Below are 24,787 nucleotides of genomic sequence, written 5' to 3'. Positions count from 1 at the left end.
AAGAAAAGATACTTCCTACAGTATATAAAATAACATTACAGGGTGGCCAATTCGGGATTGGGATCGGCGGGACTTGGCCCCAAAATAGCTGATTTCAATTTTGGGATTAGAGTTTTTAACCCTGGGATTACACATGCTCAGAGGCTGCCCTGCCCAGTGGTTATGTGGTCAGAGGTCACGCTGCGCAACTGCAGCTGTCCGCTCTACTGCCACCCGCCTATGTAAGTAAGGGGATGTTTACAGGGCCGGTGTAAGGTTTCTCAGCACCCTAGGCAATACATCATCCTACTGCCCCCTCAGGGAGGCAACTCCCTGAGGCACTGGAGTTGCCGGCCTCTGAACTAACAGCACAGGAGGGGCATCTGCATGTCCAGGAGCACCTGTGTGGTTCACAGCAGGATCCAAGTGTGACCACTGCTCTTATACTGGAACTCTGCGGTGCAACCACATAGTTAACTGACTCTATCCCAAAATTCAGACTCGATGGCGCCCCCAGTTCCTGGCACCCTAGGCAGCTGCCTAAAGCTGCCTAGTGGTAGAGCCGGCCCTGGATGTTTATTTATTTTTTATAACAGATGCCAATCCTGGAAACCCAGGAATCAAAGGCGTAACTACCATAGGTGCAAGGGGTGCAACTGCTATGGGGCCCAGAGCTAAAGGGGGCCCATCTTTACAGTCTAATGTATATGTGTTATATTCATTTGTTACCAACCGTTGCTAAATAGGGGCCTATGAATGTCTAGTTACGCCTCTGCCAGGAATCCCAGGATTGAGCATTTTTCAATCCCGAGTCCCCGGATTAAAAACATGCCCCGGGATTGGCATCCCTAATTACAGGTCATTGTGATAAATAAAGTGTTTGCTTGCCAATTTGCCCGCCTCTCGCACAGCTGCCCCCCCCCCCCCCCTCCTCATTCACCGACTTCGCCCACATGGCTGCAAAAGGATGTTTTGCATAAAAATCCATTTGCAGCCTTGGGTACAGGGACCAAATCATATAATGGTCGCAGAACATCGAATGACTTGGACTGAGTCTGCAAAACAAAGGAACTCTCCGGTGCCTAAGTTTTGCGTGTTCCCTGTACGGGAACAGGGCGGGCAGCTGACATTCGGTGATGTCCAGCATGTGCAGCATTTTCATGGGAACACCATGAAATGCGGGGCGTTCCCACGGGCGCATCCCCTCGCTGCCGCCCCATGCCCCCCACCCACACTGGTGGATGCGAACTAGCAGTTCGCCGTGTCCGTTTGCACCCAGCAATGTACATGCGCAGAAATGCGCATGCGCTGTAGCTACGTTTTGGGCGCCCCCCTGCCGTTAGGGGGGGGCGCCCCCCACCGCCCATGCAAACCCCCCCAATCCCCCGCAGCCTTACCTTTCGCGCTGGTCCCGGCGGCTCCGTTCTTCTGCTGAGGACCACCACAAAATGGCCGCCCCCATACAGCAGACAGTTTCTGTCTGCTGTATGGGGGCGGCCATTTTGTGGTGGTCCTCAGCAGAAGTACGGAGCCGCCGGGACCAGCGAAATAGGTAAGCCTGCGGGGGGATTGGGGGGAGTTGTAACTATAGCACCGCAGCCCCCGGCGCCCCCATATGCACAGCGCCCCCCCGCGGTGGCGGGGGCTGCGGTGCTATAGTTACGCCACTGCACTGTAGTAAAACATCGGTCCCCTGTGCAAACAAATTACAATAACCTCCATAACGCCCACAGCAGTAGTATTCCTTACACAAAATGTCCACAGTAAGTGCCCTTTATAGTTATCTATCTCTGTCCTTTCATAACCTTCCTCTTCTCTCTTTAGCAAGGAGATGGTATGACATCACAGACACCGTGCCAGAAAAGGAAGCCGCTGGGACAGGCTTTTCTGTTGTAATAACGGTGTAGGGCTGTGGTGGAGGTGGAACGGAGTTCCCCCTACCATTACAGGTGTTGGAACTCCGTTCTACCCCACTTTAACCCCTGCGTCTACCCAGGGTCTGGTGATCAGTACTTGGTGAGAGCTGCCATCACCACGGCTCTCTGCTGCTTCTGTGAAACCTGGTGCAGTAAAGTGATGCTGCAAGGTGCCAACACCACTTTACTTCACTGAGGTCCAAGGAGCAACAAGGAGACCCAATGACTGGCAGCTTTCCAGAATCACCAATCTCTGGGGGTTGGTCGCCCCCCCCCCCCCCCCCCCTCAATTCGAATACTGCCACCAATACCCAGCGTCAGGGGTCATGGCCAGCAGCACACAGAGTGCTGGCCATGCCCTTAACAGTGATGAGACTTGGTGGCCATTCCAATTCCCCTCCCCCCCCCCCCCCAGATCCCAGGGACCCAGACTGCTGCCTGATGGTAGAACTGGCCATGGACAGTAGTCTCCAAGTAGATACTACAGTTGCGCAACATAAATATTTTTTTATTTTACATTATTTCACATTGTTGCTTACTAACCAGTAGTTACATCTATATTCATTCTTGGGCATTTAGCTGCAACTGCTGTGTAACAACCAGACAACAACTTCTTAACGATATGCAAATAGTGCAAATAAGGATTCAATTTACTAATGATAATTCTAAGCACTAATAAACACAATGTGAAATTAGCCACTAATTTGTAGTAAGTGTATTCAGGGTATGAGGGCAGGGAATTGGCTGCCATTTATACCTGGTTTTGGATGATATACAGCACTCAATCAATGGGAATGTCATTCAGTCTATTGAGAAGATGTAGCCGCCTATATTTTACATCACGGTCCTTTCTGTAGCCTTGGCATTAATGGTCTTCCTACCCCGCCATAAAAATTCCCAAGGGCTTCCTGAGCCGAGTTTATGGCTGATCGGGGATTAACATTAGTCCTGTCTGCACTTTGTGTAAAGGCAGCCATAGCATCAGCCTTTCATCTATAGAGGGCACAGCTGTGGGACCACCGCACACTTCCTCCGCACCACAGCCATTCTAAGGGAGCACTCACTGATACTACAGACAAATCAACAGGATTGGTGCACTTGCCGCTTACAATAAGACAACATGGATCAAGGGATCGTTTTAAACCAGGATTGCTTACAAAAGGTCAAAGTCAGGGCCTGATTAAAGGGGTGTGGATCGGTTGTTCACCAGCAAGTTGTTAGGCAGTCATTAGGTCAACACCATGAGGTCGACATGCATTTAGGTCGACAGGGTCATTAGGTCTACATGGGTTAGGTCGACAGTCGAAAGGTCGACATAGGGTTTGTCACTGTTTTTTAGCCGAATGTCGACACTTTCGACATGGACACAGGTTAAAGTGCACAGCTGTGCTCGCTATGCTTCGAGCACAGGGTTTCGCTATGCTCGGCACACTATTTTATTCTCTCACCACGCCCCCCTAGTGGATGGTAGAGCATGAAATACCACCTGCCGGCACATGTCGGCTCAAAAAACAGTGAAAATACCCATGTCAACCTTTTGACAGTTGACCTACCCCATGTCGACCTAATGACCCTGTCGACCTTACCCATTCCGACCTTCCTGCATGTCGACTTAAATGCATATCGACCTAATGGTGTCGACCCAATGACTGTCTAACAACTTGCTGGTGACCCAATGACCGTATCCCGATTAAAGGTTCCAGGTGCCCTAGGCTATTACACATGTATCTCCCCTTAGAATGCAGCTATACACACGCGTGTGGGCGCTCAGGGACTTGCCAGTCATAGGGCAGTATTCAATGAGAAAAGTTCTCCGTGTTTTGTGGAGAATTTGTGCTTTGTTCGCCTTGGACGGAGCATTTTGCTCTCCAAAAGCGAGCAACCCTATTCAATGTTAAAAATGTTCTCCGTCTTTCTAAGTGATGTTCTCCGTGTCTCTCCGTGTAGCAATTCTCCATCTTTTGATGGAGAGCTGGAATGTGAACTTTTAAACTAAAAGGTTTTTTTCTTAAATTTTGGTGTCAAAAATCAGTTTTTTTTTTTCTGTGAAGGGGCATGTTATTTTTATTCATGTGCTTATAGCACATGAATATATATTTAATTTAAAAAAATATATTTTTTAATATTTTTTTTTTTTTTCACAGTGCAGCCAGCAGGGGGCCGGAGCGCTCGAGCCGCTCATTAGATATTCATATATTCACTGCACCCAAACGTAACTATGCACAAACGGGTGCAGTGAATACTGGGTCCCCCGCTGGCTATATGGGGGTGCAGCCTGGGTCCTGGAGAGCCCCCCTCCCCTCCACAGTCCTCTGGAGCAGCCAGGGAGACTTTAATCTCTCTGGCTGCTTCCGGCTCCCTGAAAGCTCCCTGCTCCCTGCAGGGGTTAAGACTCTCCGCGAGTGGCGGAGAGCATCAGCCACATTGAATAGAGGGAGCAGGAGTGGCAGAGAGCCCTCCGGAACACGGAGAGTGCATGGAGAGCGAAATAAAACGCTCTCCATGCACGGATAACTTTTTCATTGAATACTGCCCATAGTGCCCATGTGCATGTAATGAAGTTTATACACCTGGGATGTAGGATCTGGTGCATGTGGCAGGTGATGGAGACTTTGGCTTTAGGCTGCCCAGCTGGCGCTGTAGCACAATGTACATAAAGTAATGGTTCCATCAGTAAGTTACATTACCACAGCCACCTGGCAGTCACCTTAAGAACTTTACCCCCCACAATACATTGGGACGGGTGATCGCTAACAAGCATGGAATAAATTAGGCCTTCATTTTATTCCTCAGCTGTCTCCTGCATCGCATGCAGTTCTGCTGGCCAGTGGTTCCCCGGCACCAAGGTGGCAGGGTATCGCATGTGAGAGCAGGGCAGGCGACAGGGGGGTCAAAGGGGACACTCGTACCGGGCCCCGACCAGTTGAGGGGCCCAAGGCTTTGAGGGACTCCGGGACTGTAAGCATGGCTGACTAATCACCTGTCTGGCTACCCGTTCTAATGAGTTAAGTGACATCATGCAACGCACCAAACCACAGGACACACAATGCTGTGCCCTCCAATCTGCCCTTCCCTATAATATTGCATTGTAAATATTGATTATCTGTTTATGTCTAATAATAAAAAAAATACATTCAATATGCAATGTAATAAAAATCCGCATGCAGAGTTGGGGGGGGTGAGATATCAGTTTTCCGGGCCCCAAGATTTCTGTTGCCAGCCCTGTGTGAGAAAGGCATGTGATACCTCCCAGCGGCGTAACTATAGCACCGCAGCCCCCGCCACCGCGGGGGGGGGGGGGCGCTGTGCATGTGGGGGCGCCGGGGGCTGCGGTGCTATAGTTACACCCCCCCCCCCCCCCCCAATCCCCCGCAGACTTACCTATCTCGCTGGTCCCGGTGGCTCCGTTCTTCTGCTGAGGACCACCACAAAATGGCCGCCCCCATATAGCACACAGTTCTCTGAAACTGTCTGCTGTATGGGGGCGGCCATTTTGTGGTGGTCCTCAGCAGAAGAAGAACGGAGCCGCCGGGACCAGCGCGATAGGTAAGGCTGCAGGGGATTGGGGGGGGGGGTTTGCATGGGCAGCGGGGGATTGGGGGTGCTTGGCAGGGCAGCGGCGGGGGGGGGGGGCGCCCAAAACTTAGTTACGCCACTGATACCTCGCATAGGTCAGGTGTATGAGCACTTACAGAGGATGCCTCCTTTGGCACTAGCATATTATTGCTCAGCCACTGTGTACAAAGATGCAGCAGCTGTTCAATACTGTGGATCCCTAATCAAGTACCTTGTCTTCTCTCCCTACTTCCTCTGCAGGATCCATGTCCTAGAGATGTGGAGAAGCCGGAAAATGAGAAGAGGCGCATAATTCAATAGTGGGTGGGGATAAAATTATGCAATTACCATCATAGGCGGCACATTTTATTAGCTGGTGCAACGGGAGTGTCTAGCACCACCTATTGGGTGGGTCCAGCACCACCTATTGGGTGTGTCTAGCACCGCCAATAAGGCGTGTCTACCATCATCTATTTGCGCTCACTACAATATAAACATCTCTCAGCCACACCATAATCTCCTGCCTATTTCAGTTTTAGTTTTCTCCAGGGCTATTTTTCAGCAGGCTCCAGCAGGAACTGAGGCCCTTATTCTAGTTCACTCTTTCTGACAAATATTTCTTAGATGGACAAAACCATGTGCACTGCAGGTGAGGCAGGTGTTAGTTGTGCAGAGATAATTAGATTTGGGTGGGGTTTTACACCTGCCTCACCTGCAGTGCACATGGTTTTGTCCATCTAAGAAATATTTGTCAGAAAGAGTGAACTAGAATAAGGGCCTCAGTTCCTGCTGGAGCCTGCTGAAAAATAGCCCTGGGTTTTCTCATTACTCTGTGTAACAGTACATGTAAATACAGTCATAAACATATATGGATGACGCAGGTATGTAGTGATGGGATGCGGTCATTTGGTCTACTGCATTATGGTAGAAAGTCATTAGGTCGAATCCATTAGGTCGACATGCTAAAAGGTCGACATGACTCTAGGTCGACATGGGAAAAGGTCGACATGATTCTAGTTCGAAAGGTCATTAGTTCGACAGGTCATTAGTTCGACAAGGTCATTAGTTCGACATTGTCTATGTCGACATTCACAAGGTCGACATGGAGTTTTTCACTGTTTTTTGAGCCAACATGTGCCGACAGGCGGTATTTCATGCCCTACCATCCACTAGGGCGTGGTGGGAGAATAAAATAGTGTGCCGAGCGTAGCGAGGCACCGTGCCCGACGCATTGCGAGCGCAGCGAGCGATGCGAGGGGATGCAGTGCACTTTAAACTTTGTCCATGTCGACTGTGTTGACATTCAGGTAAAAAAACAGTGAAAAACCCCATGTCGACCTTGTGAATGTCGACATAGACAATGTCGAACTAATGACCTTGTCGAACTAATGACCTGTCGAACTAATGACCTTTCGACCTAGAATCATGTCGACCTTTTCCCATGTCGACTTAGAATCATGTCGAACTTTTAGCATGTCGACCTAATGGATTCGACCTAATGACTTTCTACCATAATGCAATAGACCAAATGATCCCAACCCGTCTTAATGGTCTAGTACAATTAACAATGCAAAACACACATAACTGATTTATGGGCACTTGTTTTAATGGAATACAATTCTAAAAAGCAGAAGTCTTTGATAAAAGGTATTGCTAATGGGAGGTATTCATTAGGGTGTGCACAGCATTAGGGGGTGCCTGTGCCCCCCTAACACTCAATGTGCGCACACCTAGGATTATCATAGAATTGTATCATTAAGCCCTCTCCTCGGTGACTGCGGATTCCCATGATTATTCTCACTAGACAGAGGGATGCTTTCCCACACTTCTGGGGTATGCAAGGGACTATCCCCCCAAAAAAATCAGGTGTTTCCTGAAGGTTCCAGGAGGGTAGGCTAGTGTTATTAACAGTTTCTTATATAGCGCACACATATTCCGCAGCGCTTTAGAGAGTAGTTCAACATTCACATCAGTCATTGCCCCAGTGGAGCTTACAATCTATATTCCCTACCACATGTACATGCACACACAGACATTCTAGGGTTCATAATTTTTTTGTTAGAAGCCAATTACCCTACCAGTATATTTTTGGAGCGTGGGAGGAAACCGGAGTACCCGGAGGAAACCCACGCAAGTACGGGGAGAATATACAAACTCCACACAGTTAGGGCCATGGATGGCAATCCAACCCATGACCTCAGTGCTGTGAGGCAATAATGCTAACCATTACACCATCCGTATATATGCTCAATTAGTTTAGTGATATCACTCAGGTGCGTGAAAGGGGGGTAATCTTGAGCCAGAAAAAAAGGCGTTTTGTTTCCCCCAGCTCACCGAATGGGATCAGTAATCAGGATTTAAATCTACATGGTAAAAGAATTCAGAGATCTTGGTTCCATATATTTGCAAATATATGGAAAGTCCCCAAGCACATCGTCAAGGCTTCTCTGAGTATTGGGGGGCCCGCAATACACAGACGGCTTGATGATTGGTTTGGGGGCTTTCCATATATTTGCAAGCATGGTCACAGGTATATAGAAGAAGCAAGTAGTTATGGTGTTGTGAAAATGTTACAGAGAGAGAGAGAGAACGATAAGACAAAGAGAAAAGCAGGAACAGTGTAAAAGAATTGGGGAACACAGGATAGCAGACAGGCAATGATGAGATGCATGTACAGGCCTAAGCTGGGAGTAGGATGGCCAATCCCAGGAACACATACTTGCCGACTTTTTAATGTCACTCTCCGGGAGAAGCCTGGAGAGGACAACCAAATGTGCAGGTCGGGGGGCGGGGACAAGGCTGATGTATCAAAGCCCCACCCCCAATCCACGCAAACGATTTGCGTCATTTTAGTCCCGCCCCCTCCCCCGTACCTGCGATTTACGGGACTTCTTTCCTCAGATCCGGGGGGGGGAGCGGGGACTCTGGGGGGAATGCGGGAGACTTGCCCACCTTCCCGGGGGGCCGGGAGGGGGACCCGACTTTCGTGAGACTCCTGGCCATTCCGGGAGGGTAGGCAAGTATGCATGAACATGATTGACGGGATCCTGGGATTTGTCCCCAAAATTGCCAGAGTTTCAATCCCGGGATGTTCAGGCGCTGCCCGACTGTTCGCGTCCCCGGCGTGTCAGAGGTCACACTGCTCTCGGCATCACTGCCACCCCATCAGCCCGCTTTTCGGTGGCACCCCCGCCTCCCACCCTGCCACAGCATATGTGAGTAAATGTGTGGCCACATTGGGGGAGGTGTTGTTTTTTTTCCCAATTAGGGAGGCTAATCCCAGGAATCCCTGGATTGAGCATTTATCAATCACGAATCCTGAGATTGAAAAAAGATTGGTATCCCTATCTGGGAGCAAGGCAAACAAAAAAAGTAACTTGGCAGATTTCACGTGCCAAATCCATTTTATCTAATTTGAAAGTTATGTTTCTAAATTTCTCCTCTGTTCTCAGATTAAACAGACATGTTTGGAAGAAAGTCAGCATTAATGCCGGTGTCAGATGGTTACTGTTAACGCCGGCACTTTACCAGCTAGAAAGCGGTTAGGGTTTGTGACACTGGGATTAATCCTGATGCATGGCAGAGAATTGGCTGCGCTCATCTTGTCACATGGGAGCAGCGCTGAGTGCTTGCAACCTATTCTGACACCAACTGCTCCGTCCACAGTGATGCAAGGAGTATACTCAGATCAGTGTCCGTACATGGAGGTAAAAAACACCAAGTGGTGACTTTGATTGTGGTTTGCAAACCACCCACAGTTCGGATTCAGTTTCCAGAGCCAAACTGCAAGGTTTGCTGTCCTGTGGTTAAGAGGATAAAAAAGGGACTTGTATTCAGGGTGCTGCAGCTTGCAAACACAGAACAGTACAGTAAAAGCATGTATGGATTTCTGGGTAATATTTAAAAAATAAAGTGCATGCTTTTGTGGCACTACAGCGGTCTTTTTTTTTTTGTTTTTACTGACATTATTCATGGAGAAGCTGAATAATCCATATTGGGGGAAAAGAAAACCACCATTAACTCATTGGGTGCCACATGAATTTGTCAAAATAGGTGTGGAAATTGCAGAATAAACCTTTTTATTCATCATAATGACCTGTAGCATATACCTTACATAGGAAATTATTTTTTATGGTTTTTCTCTACAATTTTTTTTATTTGAATTGATATAACAAATGTGAGTGACGCTGGCATTTTTAGCAGATATTTTGCAGAGAGATCACAGAGATGTTGGCAATCAAAGGGTTGCCTCTATCACACATGCAGCTATAACACGTGAATGCGAATCAACCCATATCTTACACCTGACATTGCAACACTTTAATTCATACAGTAATAAACTGACAGATCCAAATAGTCTCTTTACTGGTCATGCCAGTGTAACCCAGGGTTGCCTACCCTCTCAGATTGGCCGGAAGGGTCCCGAAAATCGGGTGCCCTCCCGAAGAGGGGGGCACAAGCCTCCCGGAATGTGGCCAGTCACCAACGACCGCCCCCTCCGTGGGAGCAAATGACACAAATCGCCCTCCCCCCGTGCAACACCTGAAATACCAGCATTGCAATGCCTGAATGAACCACCGACTCCCCCTTCCCACCTAATTTCTGCCCCATCAGCACCCCCTCCTCACTGAACTATCTGCCCTCTCCCGGAGGGGGCAGCCACAAAGTAGGCAACGCTGACCTAACCATGTACTGGTCTGGCGGGGGTACTAATTACCCGGGCCCCCCGTTAATACTGGCTCTGCACAGCAATGGAGGGGCTACAATGATGTAATCATAATGGTCACGCCCCCACACAAGGCTCAGATGTTGAGCTCTGCCTCTAGCCCCACCCCTTTCATGGCTGCCAGCCCCACCCCCTGCTTCCTGTAGCTGGCTACAAGTAGGCAACCCTGAACTAAATATATTGGTACTATGGAAATAAATAAAATAATAATTTGAACATACAATAAGAATAATAATTATTATTATTATTATTATTATACAATAATAATACATACAATAATAATAGAACATACAATAATTTGAAAAAAAAAGTCATATGGTTTGGAATCAAAATAACACAAATCAGTCTGTTATATTTATGAGCATCATTTTTGCCACAGAACAGTCAGCTCCTAGCTTCAGTAGGCAGCAGCAGCAGCACTGGGCATCATGGGAAAGAAAGCAGTTATCAATGCAGGACAAGTTCTCCTGTTTCTATCTTCAGATAACACTTGTTCACAGTTCTTTAAAAGGTCCGTTCCTTTCCTGTACATTGTTCTCATTGTCGAGCTGTGTATAATCCCATTGGGGCCTGCATCTGGGCACTCCTGTCACCAACTGGACAGCGCTGCTGTATGGCCTACCCCCTGCCGAGTCCAATTCAGCAGAACGTCTCATTTCACTGCGAACACCATTCACAAATAACTTCAATTGAACAGGGCAGCAGCTGTATTTGCTCTAAGGGGATTTAGAAGACACTGGCTTGATTCTCTGTCCAGACAAACTTGACTCATGAGCAAAAAAGAAAATGTGTATTTTCCTGGAAGCCAGGACATTACCCGTTCCACCAAAGGACCCGCAGGTTTTCTTGGGCAATATTTTATTCTGTTTCAAACAGCGCTATATATGTGGATTACAGAAAACCAACTAAAATAATAAGTGGCCCAAGAAAGGAAACAGGCATAATTGACATAGCTAAAAATGTCTGAGATTAGGAAAGGAGGACCGCAGTCCTCCGGTCTTGTTAATAACATTTATTTATACAGCTTTAGATTATTCCGGTGGACTTTACAATTGGGAACAAGGACAGTAAAAACTGAGTAGTAACAGACAGAGAGGTGTGGGTCCTTCAACAGAGCATTTCCGGGCACCCCTGGCTCAGGTGGTTCCAGGGGCATGGATTTGGTATATTGAATTGACCATGTTTAGACTGACAATAACATGATCAACCACTAACGGTCAATGGCATCTAGTTAGATGCCTAAACTTGGTCAACCACCTGTAGCCTATAGATTGTAAGCTTGCAGCAGGGTCCTCTTACATCCAAGTCTGTCTGTTGTTACCCAGTTTGTTTGATCACGGTCTACAATTATAAAGTGCAACGGGATCTGCAGCGCTATATAAAAATTTGTAAATAAATAATAGTTATAGACAGGGATGGGAGATCTATGCCTGTCAATGGTTGACGTCAACGTGTTCGACAGTGGCAAGGTCGATACGAGGTCATGTTTTTTTTTGTTGCCGAATGTCACAGGAATCCCTGTGGACACTGTATATGTGCACAGTGTCCCCTCGCATGTCCAGTGGATAGTAAAAGTATGAACCAAGTTGACCTGCTCCAAAAAAAACAAGAAAATCTTGTGTCAACCTTGCTACCGTCAAACACGTTCCAATCTTCCACTGACAGGTATTGATCTCCCGTCATTGTCTAACTAAAGGCGGTTGACCAAGTTTAGACATCTAACTAGTGGTCGACCTAGGTATGGTCAACCTAAATATTATCGATCCGCCGTCCGGATACCCAGGGGCACATAGCATCTCGGACTTCAGGAAGCCAGTCTCTTGGCCGTAGAACCAGGGGATGGCCCATTGCCTACTGGGTACCATTGAAGCCCCACAGCCTACAATAATATCTACACCTCTTCATCTAGACTATTCTACACCTATTAGCCAAAATTCTACAACCTTGCTAATAGGCTGATTTGCTATCCTGAACACAAATATGTAAGTCTACATCTCATTAAGCATAGATCATAAAATATTCCATTCATACACTCACTCAATCACACACATTCCTACACTCCTGCAATGTCCTGGAGACTCCAGAATTATAGTGAGCACTATCCAACTACTGAAAGTGAATTCCAAGGATTTGCATCATTGCATAGTTACCTCCGCTCCTGCTTTCTGCAGGAGACTCCCTGAAATAGCAGCAATCTCCCTCTCTCCCTCATTAGTCTACCAAGCTACCTCATTTCACCTAGCCCACATTACACTGTTACATTTTGGGGTAAAAAATAAATGCGAGACAGATACATTGACATTGAATCATCAGCGTCATTTCCCAGCACTTTACCAAGTATAGTCTCTCTTACTAACTGTAAGCTCTGTAGCTCATCTACATTTGGATATAAGTAATTTTACAAGATTCCTCCCAGATGTAGCAGTACACAGCCACGCTTCTAAGTGCCACGTTCAATCTCTTTTCACAATCTCTCCATATATGGAACTAGACACGCCCTTTGGGGTGCTTTGCAAAATTCTTTTTCCAACTATTCTTTTTCCAACTATAATCTCCCTGAAACTAGTTTTCAAAAGTAGGCAAGTATGCATCATTGTTACCCGGCCCTTTCCTTATGTCATCTGAAGATGGCTTTAACTGCCAAAACCAAACTTTGAAATGCTTCCCATTCTGCAGCTTGATAAATCTGGTAAATTATGGCTACCGGTGGAAATGGATGGACAGTGGCATAAATTGAGATACATTAATATTTCCCGATATCCCCTCAAATCATTTTTAAGGAGGATATGGCACAGATATTATGTGATGAATTTTCCCCAAGAGAGGATTATAGGGACCTGTTTATTATAGGGACATTTAGGAGTCGCTATGACATTTTTCAGCCAGAGAGGTTTATCTACACAGGGGATACGGTCGCTCGGTCGACACTATGAAAGTCTTAGGTCGACGCATGAAATGGGTCAACATGACTAAGGTAGACAGGATCAGAAGCTCCACACAAGAATTAAATTGACAAGGGGAAGGTTGACTGTCAAAAGGATCGACCTGAGGTTTTCACATTTTTATAAGCCGACTTGTGCCGACAGGCGGTATTTCGAACCCTACCTTCCACTAGGGCATGGAGGGAGAATATAAATAGCGTGCTTCGCCCAGCGAGCCATGCGAGGGGGGGCAGTATACTCATACCTATCCATGTCGACTTAAGACGAAATTGGGAACCAGAAGACTTGAAAAACTCATGTGTTAGCATTGTTGACCTATGCTTCTGTCGACCTTCCATTCCTGTCAACCTTAGCCATGTCAACCTAATACTTGTGTCGGCCTAAGCCCAGTTGACCTTTAGTGGTGGATCTAATGTATGCCGTCCTTCATACAGTTGACCCTTTGACCCATACCCCTATACACAGTATATGAGAATCTAACAATCCAGAGGTGAGGGACGAGGATATAGGTTTGGAAGATGTCCTAGCCTAGCACTACTCTCTCTGGGGAACATGTAGCACTGCTGTGTGTTCCTCTACTCGCTCTTTATTAGTTTTTGTCACATAAATTGGCAAAACAACAGACTAAATAAATTCTCTGTTGTGAAATCGTTAACCTCCGTCATGGGCGGGTTACAGCTTAATGTAAAATAAACACAAAGCACAGGACAAATTCCTACATCTTAGAAACAAGGGGAAGGCACGGATACAAACAAGTGATCAATTAAGATAAGGACTGGAAATGAAGACAAACTCGTCCAGCAATCAGCCTGCGGTCTTTCAGATTAATTAAGTCGCAATTGGTTCATTCCAAATGATGCTTTTTTGTTTATTCGTTTGTAAAGAGAATGAAATGAAGTGAAAGCAGTCAGCCAAGTTGCACCTCGTCCATCATTTGTAACGGTACCCCCCCCCCCCCCCCCATCCCCTCTCCCCTCCAGTTTATCTTTGTCCTTTCCCAGTGTAATGGTTAAAGTATTTGAACACTACAAACCTACAGAAACCTTGGGTGAAATCAAAGAGGCAACCAGTGTGATTTTGCCGTGGAAAGGATTGCCGCTTTAAAAAAACTGGTAGAATTCATACCAAATCTCTCACTTTCTGATTCTCTCACCCCATTACATTTTACTCCTTGGGTGGAATGTACTAAGATGTGAAATACACTTCGCAGGTCATGTTGCTATTGGCAACCAATCAGAATCTACTTCTTATTTATTTACCACCCTCTAGAACAGGCATGTCCAAACTATGACCCCTCATGCATTGCCACAGTTTTGCTATTAGGGAATGCTAAAACTATGGCAAGGCATGCTGGGATGCGTAGTTTCACAACAGCTGGAGGGCCACAGTTTGGACATGCCTGCTCTAGAAGGATAGTAGACATGATGTGATTGGTTGCCCATAGCATCATGACATGTGAAGTGTATTTCACATCTTAGTAAATTACACCCCTTGTGTTAAGGTTTCACTCCATGAAACTAAAGGCCCCCATACACCGGTGCCTGTTTCCACTTGACAAATCAGGCCCAGAAATCAGGCCAAAACGCACGTTTGACGTCTGAATCGAACCAATGTGCAGTCCCATGCGCATCGGGTCGGAAGTCGCATGTTCTGCACATATGATAAATTGTATATGCGGCCATCGCATCGACTTCCACTGAACTCCCCAAGAGTCCTTGTACATGCGATAAATCGCATGTGATTTAACCCATGTAAAAAAAATGGCACATTAAGGGTAAGCAGTGGTATTAAGCAGTGATAAGGGAGGATAAGTGAACCATGGCAACCAATCAGCTGCTCTGTATAATTTAATATTCAGTGCTGATTGGTTACCATGGGCCACTTCTCCTCTGGCTCGCTTCTCCTCCCTTATCACTGCTTTATACATGTACCCCTAATACCCCTTTCACACCAGACACCCCGGCAATAACCCAGCATTTTTGAGTGCCGGGTTATTTTGCCAGGTACAGCCTGACTCCAATTCATACCGCCAGCAAATTACCGGGTTCAATATTTTTGATCCCGGTAATTTGCTGAAAAACCTGTGTTTCTCTGTGGTGTGAAAGGGCCAACACGGGTCTTAAATCCCAGCACTCTGACCCTAGTCAAGAGCAGGGCCAGAGTGCCTTAATATAGGACCCGTGTTGACCCTTTCACACGAAAAAAATAAATGTTTTTTTCAGCAAATTCCCTGGTTGAAAATCTTAAACCCGGTAATTTGCTTCTGGTGTGAAAGGGGTATACGTGCCAAATCGGATGTGAGGACTCCCGGGGTACTGCTGGGGAAGAGAAATTGGGTTCAACTTGCCCTTCAAACAGGTCGGACTAGTAAATGGGGGTCTTAAGTGTCCTTACATCCATATGCAACCAGGGTCGCCCTTTATCTAGAAAGCCATCGTTATCATTCTTGGATTGTGGAAGGAAACTGTGTTTTTGCATCGGTTGCTTGCAGGTACTCCGGTTTCCTTCCAACAATCCAAAAATATACAAATCCACATTATTGCTGAGTTGTCGGTTCCGACCCAGCACAGCAATGTGAAACCGGCATTCCTTACACATGGCAGTTCTTTATGGCCACACCTACCTTCACAGGTAGCGCTCCGCTCTCCCAAGCCCTGGATCCTTACAACATTCGATAAGTGCAAAGCTCTTTAGAACGCCAAATTCACAACGGCCATGTTTTCTACCTAGCACTACTGATACATTCTATTCAGTACCCACCAGAATCTGCAACAGTGCAGAAAAGCAATGAGCAGCAAATGCAAAATCTGTTTTGTATTTCATGTCCTTCATAAGTATAATACCTTTTTTTTTTAGCTACGTGTTTACAGATAGGAATCCAACAAATAATTGTGACCTGGCGATTTACAGTAATAAAAATGGCTCCCGGCAACATCATTTTGATGAGCGAGCCAATAAGGATTAGATCAGGATTGCCTGTCCTTTCATTTATTGATGCCAGAGACAGCAAAAATGTTTTCTTATTAATAACATTTTTCTTAAAAGCGAGTAATTCATCCCAGAGTTATCTCGCTGTTCTGAAGATGTCAAGAACAATTGTTACAGTTCACCAAGATAGTGAGGTTCCATACCTACAGACCAAGGCTCATCTGTAAAGGTTACGTAGGTCAAAGTGCACATTATGCATTGTGAGAGCGAGAGAGAGAGAGAGAGAGAGAGAGAGAGAGAGAGAGAGAGAGAGAGAGAGAGAGAGAGAGAGAGAGAGAGAGAGAGAGAGAGAGAGAGAGAGAGAGAGAGAGAGAGAGAGAATGTGCTCATTTCAATGGGAAGGCCCCATCCTGAATGCGAGCCAGGGGTCCCCTATATTGCACCAACATGGTGACATTAGATGGCGGCTTTGGTTATCCAACATTATGTACAGTAGGTTCGGCCTTCACATTTACATCAGCACTAACAACATTCAAAGCCCAGAATGTTTTGCACTTAATATTAATATTTTTTCCATTTTGGAGGTTCAGCCAAGAAGCATTGGATTGCAAACGTCGCCGCTTCATTGATATTCACTTAAGATATTAAAATGTTAAATGTATTATTATTATTACGTTTCTTATAAAGCGCACACATATTCTGCAGCGCTGTACAGAGAATATTTGAACACTCACATCAGTCCCTGCCCCAGTGGAGCTTACAATTGTATTCCCTACTTCATGTACACGCACACACATTCATTATAGGGTTCATTTGTTGGGAGCAATTAGCCTACCAGTATATTTTTGTATTGTGTGAGGAAACCGGAGTACCCGGAGGAAACCCACGCAAGCACAGGGAGAATATACAAACTCCACACAGTTGGGGCCATGGTGGAATGTAACCCATGACCTCAGTGGTGTGAGGCAGTAATGCTAAGTTGCTAACCATACCATTACACCATCCGTGTTGGGGTTAGTGCACATTTATACCGCTTAGTATATATACCCCCTCTCGGCGCCCCGAAAGGCAAGGTAAGCCTCCCAAATTCCTGCCCATCGCATCAGCCCCCTCCTTTGCCAGTAAAATACAGTCATTTGCGGCAGGGCTAAAGGATGCAAATTGTGCTATTTAGCTCATCCCACTTCCTGAACAGCCGCAAATAGGGGCGGGGCTTAAAGACGTCAAGCTCTCCGGTCTTCTCCCGGAGAGGAGACTGAACAAGTAGGCAAGTATGACATGAGGTCAGGTCCCACTTCGGCCGGGCGAGCATCCCGATCCTCAGGTTTATTTATGTTGGGAGGTATGACGTACAGTACGAAGGACATTGGTAATACAGCAACTCTCAGGATTTTAGCAGTCCATATGGCTTATGTGATGCTCAGGATTTCCCACTGCTTTGAATATTCAGTTATTTACTGTAGTAACTGTGATGGAAATGATCAGATATAGATATATATATATATTTTTTACTAGTCTTTTGGTACTGTAAATTCCAGAATCCAAACATATTCTGCAACAAGTGTTGGCATGCATGCCATACAACCATCTCTGTGCCCATGGAAAGGGATTCATGCCAAAGGCAAGATACCTTGGGGAGACGTTCTATGCCCATCACAATAAAATAAACATTTAATAGGGACATGGGTACATACAAAGGTTAATCACATTCCTCAGTATGATAGTGACAGAGCCCTGGACATTGTCAAAGGGGAAGACTATGCTAGGCATGGCATGTTTATTACTAGGAGGTATTAATGTGTGTACGTTATCTGCGATAAAGGATGAGAAGTGTAGGGGGTTTGACCCACATCCTGTCTCAGGAGGGGGGAGGGAGAGGTAACGAGCCATACAGGACAGAGCAGCAGACAGGTTTGTGAATCCCAGCTAGGGATGGGGAACCTTCTGCCCTCCAGCTGTTGTTGAACTACACATCCCAGCATGCCCTGCAACAGTTTTAGCATGGCCAAATAGCAAGACTGTAGTACGGCATGCTGGGAAGTGTAGTTTAACAACAGCTGGAGGGCCGAAGGTTCCATCTTTGCCCTAACGACACACTGTTATTATGTATCTAAAGTATGCTTATGCAATTCTCAAAAGTCTTGTAAAGTGAAAATGTTTTTCATGTAATGGACCCTTATAGGCCTTTAGCCCCTTTGGTGGTATGGCCGGATATTTCTCGGGCTGAGCTGCGCTGCAGGAGCGGCAAATTGCCATGCATGCCACTGTAAAGAATGGGTGCGCCAGTGGTGCCTCTAGCGGTGAACCACTGGGACACCACCATCTCCCCTGTCGGTGAATCCGCCACAGTAGGGATGGCCATCGACCATCGATGATTAGAAATCATCAATGGTTTATGGCCGATGTCGAATAAATTTGCCATCGATGGGGGAGAACCTGATGGTTTCCCACCATCAATGTAAAGCTTAAACGAATAGTTTCGTTTTTGCTTTTTCCCTACAGTGCCGGGACAAGGAGCATAGCTCAGCCCCCGACACCCGCGAAACCCCGTGCCCGCATTTTGATTGGCCCACAGGCCACTCAGAGAAAATGGATGACCATCGATATGCAAAAACATCGATGGTCATCCATAGAATGGTTATAGACTATCGATGGGCAGTTGCACTTTTGCCATCGATGGCAAAGGCAACGATGGCCATCCCTACCCCACAGTTGCCGATCCTCCGTGTCACCGCCCCCGACACCTGAGTGCTCCAAGCGGCCTGAACTTCTCCAAGCGTCCACAAACAGCTGAAGTCGGCAGCAGCAGCCCCAGGGAAGCAGGAACTGCTGCAGAAGGCAGCAGCTGCCCCCTCTGTGGTGAGTATTTCTGGGGCAGGACAAACCTGCCCTGGTAGGTCATACTTTGCCTACTTTAGATTTCACCTCTCTGGGAGAAGCCTGGAGAGGCAACACATCAGGGAGGCGGGGCAAGGCTGACATAACTTAAATAATGCGAATGCCACGATCGCCCCATCACCGCAGACCCACGATTTATGGTAATTAAACCAGCGGGAAAGGGGGAAGCGGGGGCTATCACCAGAAAGTGGGAGACTTGCCCACCTTCCCGGGGGGCCGGGAGAAGGACACGATTTTCGGGAGGCTCCCGGCCATTCTGGGAGGGTAGGCATGCCTGTGGTAGGCTTGTCCTGCCCCAGGAAAACCCACCACTCTAGAGGTTAAGTGTCTGTTTATGATGTTGTATTCAGTGCCATCAAGAGGGGGGGGGGCTGGTACTTTTTACCTGGGCCTGGGTCTGTTGGAGGGGCCTGGGTCCTGCAGAGACTGGGTATTTGGAGTAGAGAGCAGAGGCTGGCGCAGCAGCACGGCCTCTATCCCCCTCTTAGCACATGCTGCTCAGTGCACACAGCCTGCACCTTTTTTTTTTTTTTTTTAAACAGGAGTGTGGCCACGCCCCCTCTTGCTGGCCACAACCCTCTTGTTGACCACACCCATTTTTGCCATGGCCTGGTGGTGCTTTCAAGGGCCGTGGTTGTATTCAGAAAGTCATAAGCTTTCCAACGACATATCAAAATGCATAAACGCAACAGAAATAGCATGGACCCTTAGGAATGATAAAGGTAGTGTGCAAAGTTTGAAGACTATTAGTTAAATCGTTCGAACGTTATCGTAGAACATCCATACATACACACACACACACACACACACACACACACCATCTATATATATATATATGTCTAGTGTCTGTGAGTCTCTCACTCTCTGCCAGCAGATGGCAGTGTTTCAAACTACATCTCTTTCTCACACATGCAAAAACACAGAAGGTAGCAGACTAGCTTTCAAAGCTTTTTGCTTCAAGCGGGCTTACTAGTTCAATTATACTTATATAGAAGTGCATCCTGTACTCATGGATCCAGTTGGCATGTTTATTCCCCTGTACGGTGCTATGGAACCCTTTGTGGTGCCTTGTAAAGGAATTTAAATATATTTAGCGTTCAGAGACGCATTATTTTCAAAAACAAAAAGAACCATTGGGCATCCACAGCTGTACAGCTTCCAACATATTTGTGATGTTCAAGCAACCGAGCGTACAGGTTGGACTTCGTGGGAGAGCTCCAGTGAAAACAGACTGCATGAGCAGAGAGTTAGCCAAAGTATATATTTTATCAGTGGACAAACTGCAACTCAGAGGTTAACCAGGAACGGTGGTGCAGTTTTCCTGTTGTCCAATTAAGGTATTAATTAAAGGTTCCAGATAATCATTGGTGGTCGTTTACCCAGCCAAATATAGCATCACAGCTTGTTTTTATGCTCAACAGCCCTTGTTACAGCTTATGGACCTCCCGATTATTATTCTTGGGGAAACGTGAACTCATCTGCAAAACAGGACTTCTATTACCTGCCAAATCTGTCACACACATTACTACACTAGAGAATAAAAGAAGGTGGAAAATGGGCAAAAGTTTGATTTCAAGATGTCATTTTTGGAATTGAGGAGGTTAGTGAGACCTGATAGCAAAGACCATTGTTTAGCCATGTTGCACTGCAAAAATGTATTACCAGTTATTTACTACCAGTTACTTATATAGCGCACACATATTCCGCAGCGCTTTACAGAGTATAGTTGAACATTCACATCAGTCCCTGCCCCAGTGAAGCTTACAATCTATATTCCCTACCACATGTACACGCACACACATTCAGGGGTAGAGTTATTAAGCACGGTGAAGTGTCTGGCCTTTGTCACCGGCCAATCAGGTCATACCGGTCATTTTTCAAACCAAGCCTTTAACTTCACAGTTAGGAGCTGATTGATTCACCGAACTTGATAAATCTGCCTGAGTCACATGCTACCTCTCTACCTCTCTAACTAACAGACAGCTGTACTTGTATCTGATTCACTGCGGTTTGTGAATTAAAGGCAGATCACAACTGGTGTAACTGGCACTTTCAGGGTTGTCCTGACCGAGTGCCAAACTGAGGAAAGCCAAGGGGCCTGTCACAAAGGCCACTATGTTCAGGGTCGTAACTAGGGGCTCATGGGAAACAGGCGCTGGAGGGTGGGGGGGGGCGCTAGTGTGCGGTCCTGGGACTCCTGGCAGCGGGTCCAGGGACGGGCAGCGGGGGTCCGGGGACTGTGGGTTACCTCCGGCTCCTAGCGCTTAAGAGATGTGAGCTAATGCTGATATACACGGAGCTGCTGCCAGCCGTAGGGGAGTCCTGAATGCTGCACTACGTGGTAGTAATATAATCCACCACAGTGCTGACTGGAAGTATGTATAAGAAGGAACCGAGGCTCTGGCGCTGCCGGGCGGTGGGCGGGAAGCAGATTTTCAAAAGACTTGCCAGACGCGGATTGGCTGAATTCAGCCAATCAGCGTCAGGCAAGTCTTTTCAAAGTAATCAGCACTTCCCGCCACCAGGCACAGATAGCGCTAGCAGACGGAGTGAGTGAAGGCTGCCGCTACACCAGTCCCTGGACCCCTGGACGCTGCCTACCCCCGCTGGCTGCACACAGTGGCAGCGGGGGTCCAGGGACTGGTGTAGCGGCAGCTTTCACTCACTCGTCACTCCGTCTCCTAGCGCTATTTGCCTGGCGGCCGGAAGCGCTGATGATTTTGAAAAGACTTGCCGGATGCTGATTGGCTGAATTCAGCCAATCAGCGTCCGGCAAGTCTTTTGAAAATCTGCTTCCCGCCCACCGCCCGGCAGCGCTAGGAGCCGGAGTTAACCTACTCCAGTCCCCGGACCCCCGCTGCCTGTCCCCAAGGCAGTCATTTGGTGTGTGTGTGTGTCCCCTTGTATCCCTGTTACCCATTGTTTCTCCCGGTCACACACTTCCCATCACCTACTGCCTCTCTATGTCATTATGTGTCTCCCTCTGCTTTACTCTGTCCCCCACTGCTTTGCGGCATATTGTGAACTTAGGTTGGGGTAGAGGAGGGGTCCCAAATAATATTTTTGCACCTGGGCCCATCAGTCAAAAGTTCCACCAGTGGGAGAGATTGCTAGATAATAATTACTGACTTGATGTATAAGGGGTGTGGCTACCGAGGGGATGGGCTGATCATGGGGCGGGGTCACATGAAAGCATGGCTCAACCCCTTTCTATACATCGCTGTAAAAACAGGTGTTGTATCACAGGCTTGGGGACATGATGACACAATTTGGCGGTCTGTAGGTTGAGTGCCGGGGAGATGCGGGAGACTTGCCCTCTTTTCCAGGGGGATGGGAGGATCACCAGATTTTTGGGAGCCTTCCAATCATTCTGGGAGGGTAGGAAAGTATGAGCTAGGTATATATGAGACAGGCAGATATGGGAGAGATAGATAGATAGATAGATAGATAGATAGATAGATAGATAGATAGATAGGAGGATTCAGACATAAATAAATCATAGTTACCTACTTTGCAAGTATCTTCTCTGGGAGAAGCCCAGAGAGGAGACACTGCAGGGGACTAGGCTGAATGTTCTGATCATTAGGCTTCGCCCCCAACATAGGGAAATACCAACAATGGGCATTTCTGCTGTGAGGAGGCAGAACTTTAAGGCAAGATTCAGTCATTTGGCCCCGCCCTCCCACGACTCCCGCTATTGCCAGTGAATAGCATGCCAAAGGATGCAGGAGAGTCACCTACTCTTCCAGGGCTGCAGGAGACTAACCCCAAAATCTGGAGCCTCCCGCAGCTCCCAGGAGGATAAGCACGTATGAGATCAGTTTTAATTGAATATTATACTTGATCCATAGATTTTTAATCTACAATATAATGCTTTCACAATGCATAGGGTTAAGTATTAGTCATCTTTATATCTTTGTGCTTAATAAATTCAAGAGCTCCGACTTTCCAACAGAGAAAACTTTGTTAGGGTTTTGCAATGAACTGTATGATTAGGATGGAATAACAAGCAGAGGCCCGGTGTAACGTGTGTTGGGCCATGTGCATAGCAGTGTGTATACAATAGCGAACATGATAAATTCAAATAAAAAATGTCAGGAGACTGTCAATCTGTTTTACACATTAGCTCCTGGCAAGCACAAAACGGTGGGAACATAAGCAAGTGATTGTTCTCTTAAAAGTCTGTATCTGAATCTAGAACAAGGAGACCAGTCAAAATATCCCTGTATATTCCAGAGCACTTGAGCGAATACTTTGCATCACTGAATTTTGTGCAAATATTGCCTTATTTGTGCTCTCCCATTTCCCTTATGTCTTTGTATTAAATCATTCATTCTTTTAGGACCCAACGGCCTCGGATTCATTCCTCAGAGGGTATGGGTCACAGGGCTGCCTAGCTGAAGGTCGACACAAGCATTAGTTCGACAGCGGGAAGGTCGACAGTGAAAAGGTCTACATGAGTTTCCTTTTTTTTATCCTAAATGTCTACGTGAAAATCCCATGTCGATCTTTTCACCGTCGGCCTTCCCATTGTCAATGCCATTGACAATGGGAAGGCAATGCCGAGGTTCTACAATTTATTGAGCCTTTCTGGAGGTATCCGGTCGACAGAAATTAAGTCAACAGTGAAAAGGTTGACCGCTATTGGTCGACAGGCAATAGGACGACACATGAAAAGGGTCTACATGGTCTCGGTCGACATTGGCAGATTAATGGTCCACACATGAAAATGGTCAACATGAGTTTTTCATGATTTAAAAAAAAAAAAAAAAAATCTAACTCTATGCCCACTTCACGATACAAGTGTGCATACAGTTAGATTATAATAGTGCATGAAGCATGGCAAGCACAGCCAGCCATGAGGGTGTGTGGTATACTTACACGTGTCCATGTTGGCAGCTCTGTTTGGGGACCCCCCCCCTCATAAAAAAAAAAAAAGTTAACTAATTTGGACCTTTTCCTGTGTCCAGGAAATTAGAAATGAGAATACTTATTAATAATAATAATAATAATAATAATAATAATAATAATAATAATAGTCAGACCAGTCAGTTTGATACTAAAACATATGTACTAAAAAGTTAATACAAAAGTTATGCAAAAAAAAAAGCAGCCTAGTACTGTAGGTATATGGTCATTAGGTGTCGACCACAGAAGGTCGACATGGCAAAGGTCAACACAAGAATTAGGTCGACAATGGCTAGGTCGACAGGGAAAAGGTTGACATAAGTTTTCACTCATTTTTTAAGCTGGCATGTGCCGACAGGCGGTATTTCATGCCCTACCTTTCATGTCTCGACCTCAGCCATGTAGACCTTCTATGGTCAACCCAATGCATGTCGTCCTAATATGTGTAGACCCTACGACCCGCCTGTAGAGGTAACAATGACATTTAAAGCACTCCCTGTGTATAACAAATATACAGATCAGCTCGGTCCTTATTGGCAGACAGTTATGTGTAACAGACATGTTTGCAGGTGGCATTCTATTCAAAGAGTAATAGGGTTCATTTAAGATGGGAAAAATATACAGTAATAGTTCTATATTTGTAACAGTTAGGAGTCTAGGAGTAAATATCTGGCAACATGCTACCAGACGTTTCCATGAAACCTGGCTGCACACATATCAGCTTGTTATGGCTGCCCATACATTGCAAGTTGTGGGACCAGTGGATGTGGCGTGACTGTTTGGCCAGGCATAATGTGTAGATGTTGCAGAATAGAATTTCTCCCGATATTTACACCGGAGTGTGACTGTTGCTGGGATAGGTCAGGAGGACTTGTAAAAGACAATCTTATGTGAGTCTTCTACTTCATTTTAAGGTATAAGGTGACCTACTATTG

The 24,787-nt window shown here is 46.4% G+C and overlaps 1 protein-coding gene across 9 annotated transcripts in view; it reads right to left on the bottom strand.

Moving 5' to 3' along the window:
• Positions 1-24,787, bottom strand: part of SMOC1 (SPARC related modular calcium binding 1) — a 206,915-nt gene that overhangs the window by 123,606 nt on the left and 58,522 nt on the right. For 5 of the 9 annotated variants that reach the window (XM_083167348.1, XM_083167347.1, XM_083167344.1 and 2 more), the window contains one exon: positions 5,683-5,721. The exons of the other annotated variants lie outside the window; for them this stretch is intronic. In XM_083167348.1, coding sequence (XP_083023474.1) covers positions 5,683-5,718 — 36 coding nt within the window. In that variant the 5' untranslated portion in view covers positions 5,719-5,721. The remainder of the gene's footprint in view (positions 1-5,682; positions 5,722-24,787) is intronic. 9 annotated transcript variants of the gene reach the window in all.

Source organism: Crinia signifera, chromosome 12 (assembly GCF_055691185.1).
Source record: "Crinia signifera chromosome 12, ASM5569118v1, whole genome shotgun sequence".
NCBI classification, from domain to species: Eukaryota; Metazoa; Chordata; class Amphibia; order Anura; family Myobatrachidae; genus Crinia; species Crinia signifera.
The sequence above is the reverse complement of the archived record's forward strand: the minus strand, read 5'-3'. Positions and strand labels throughout refer to the sequence as shown.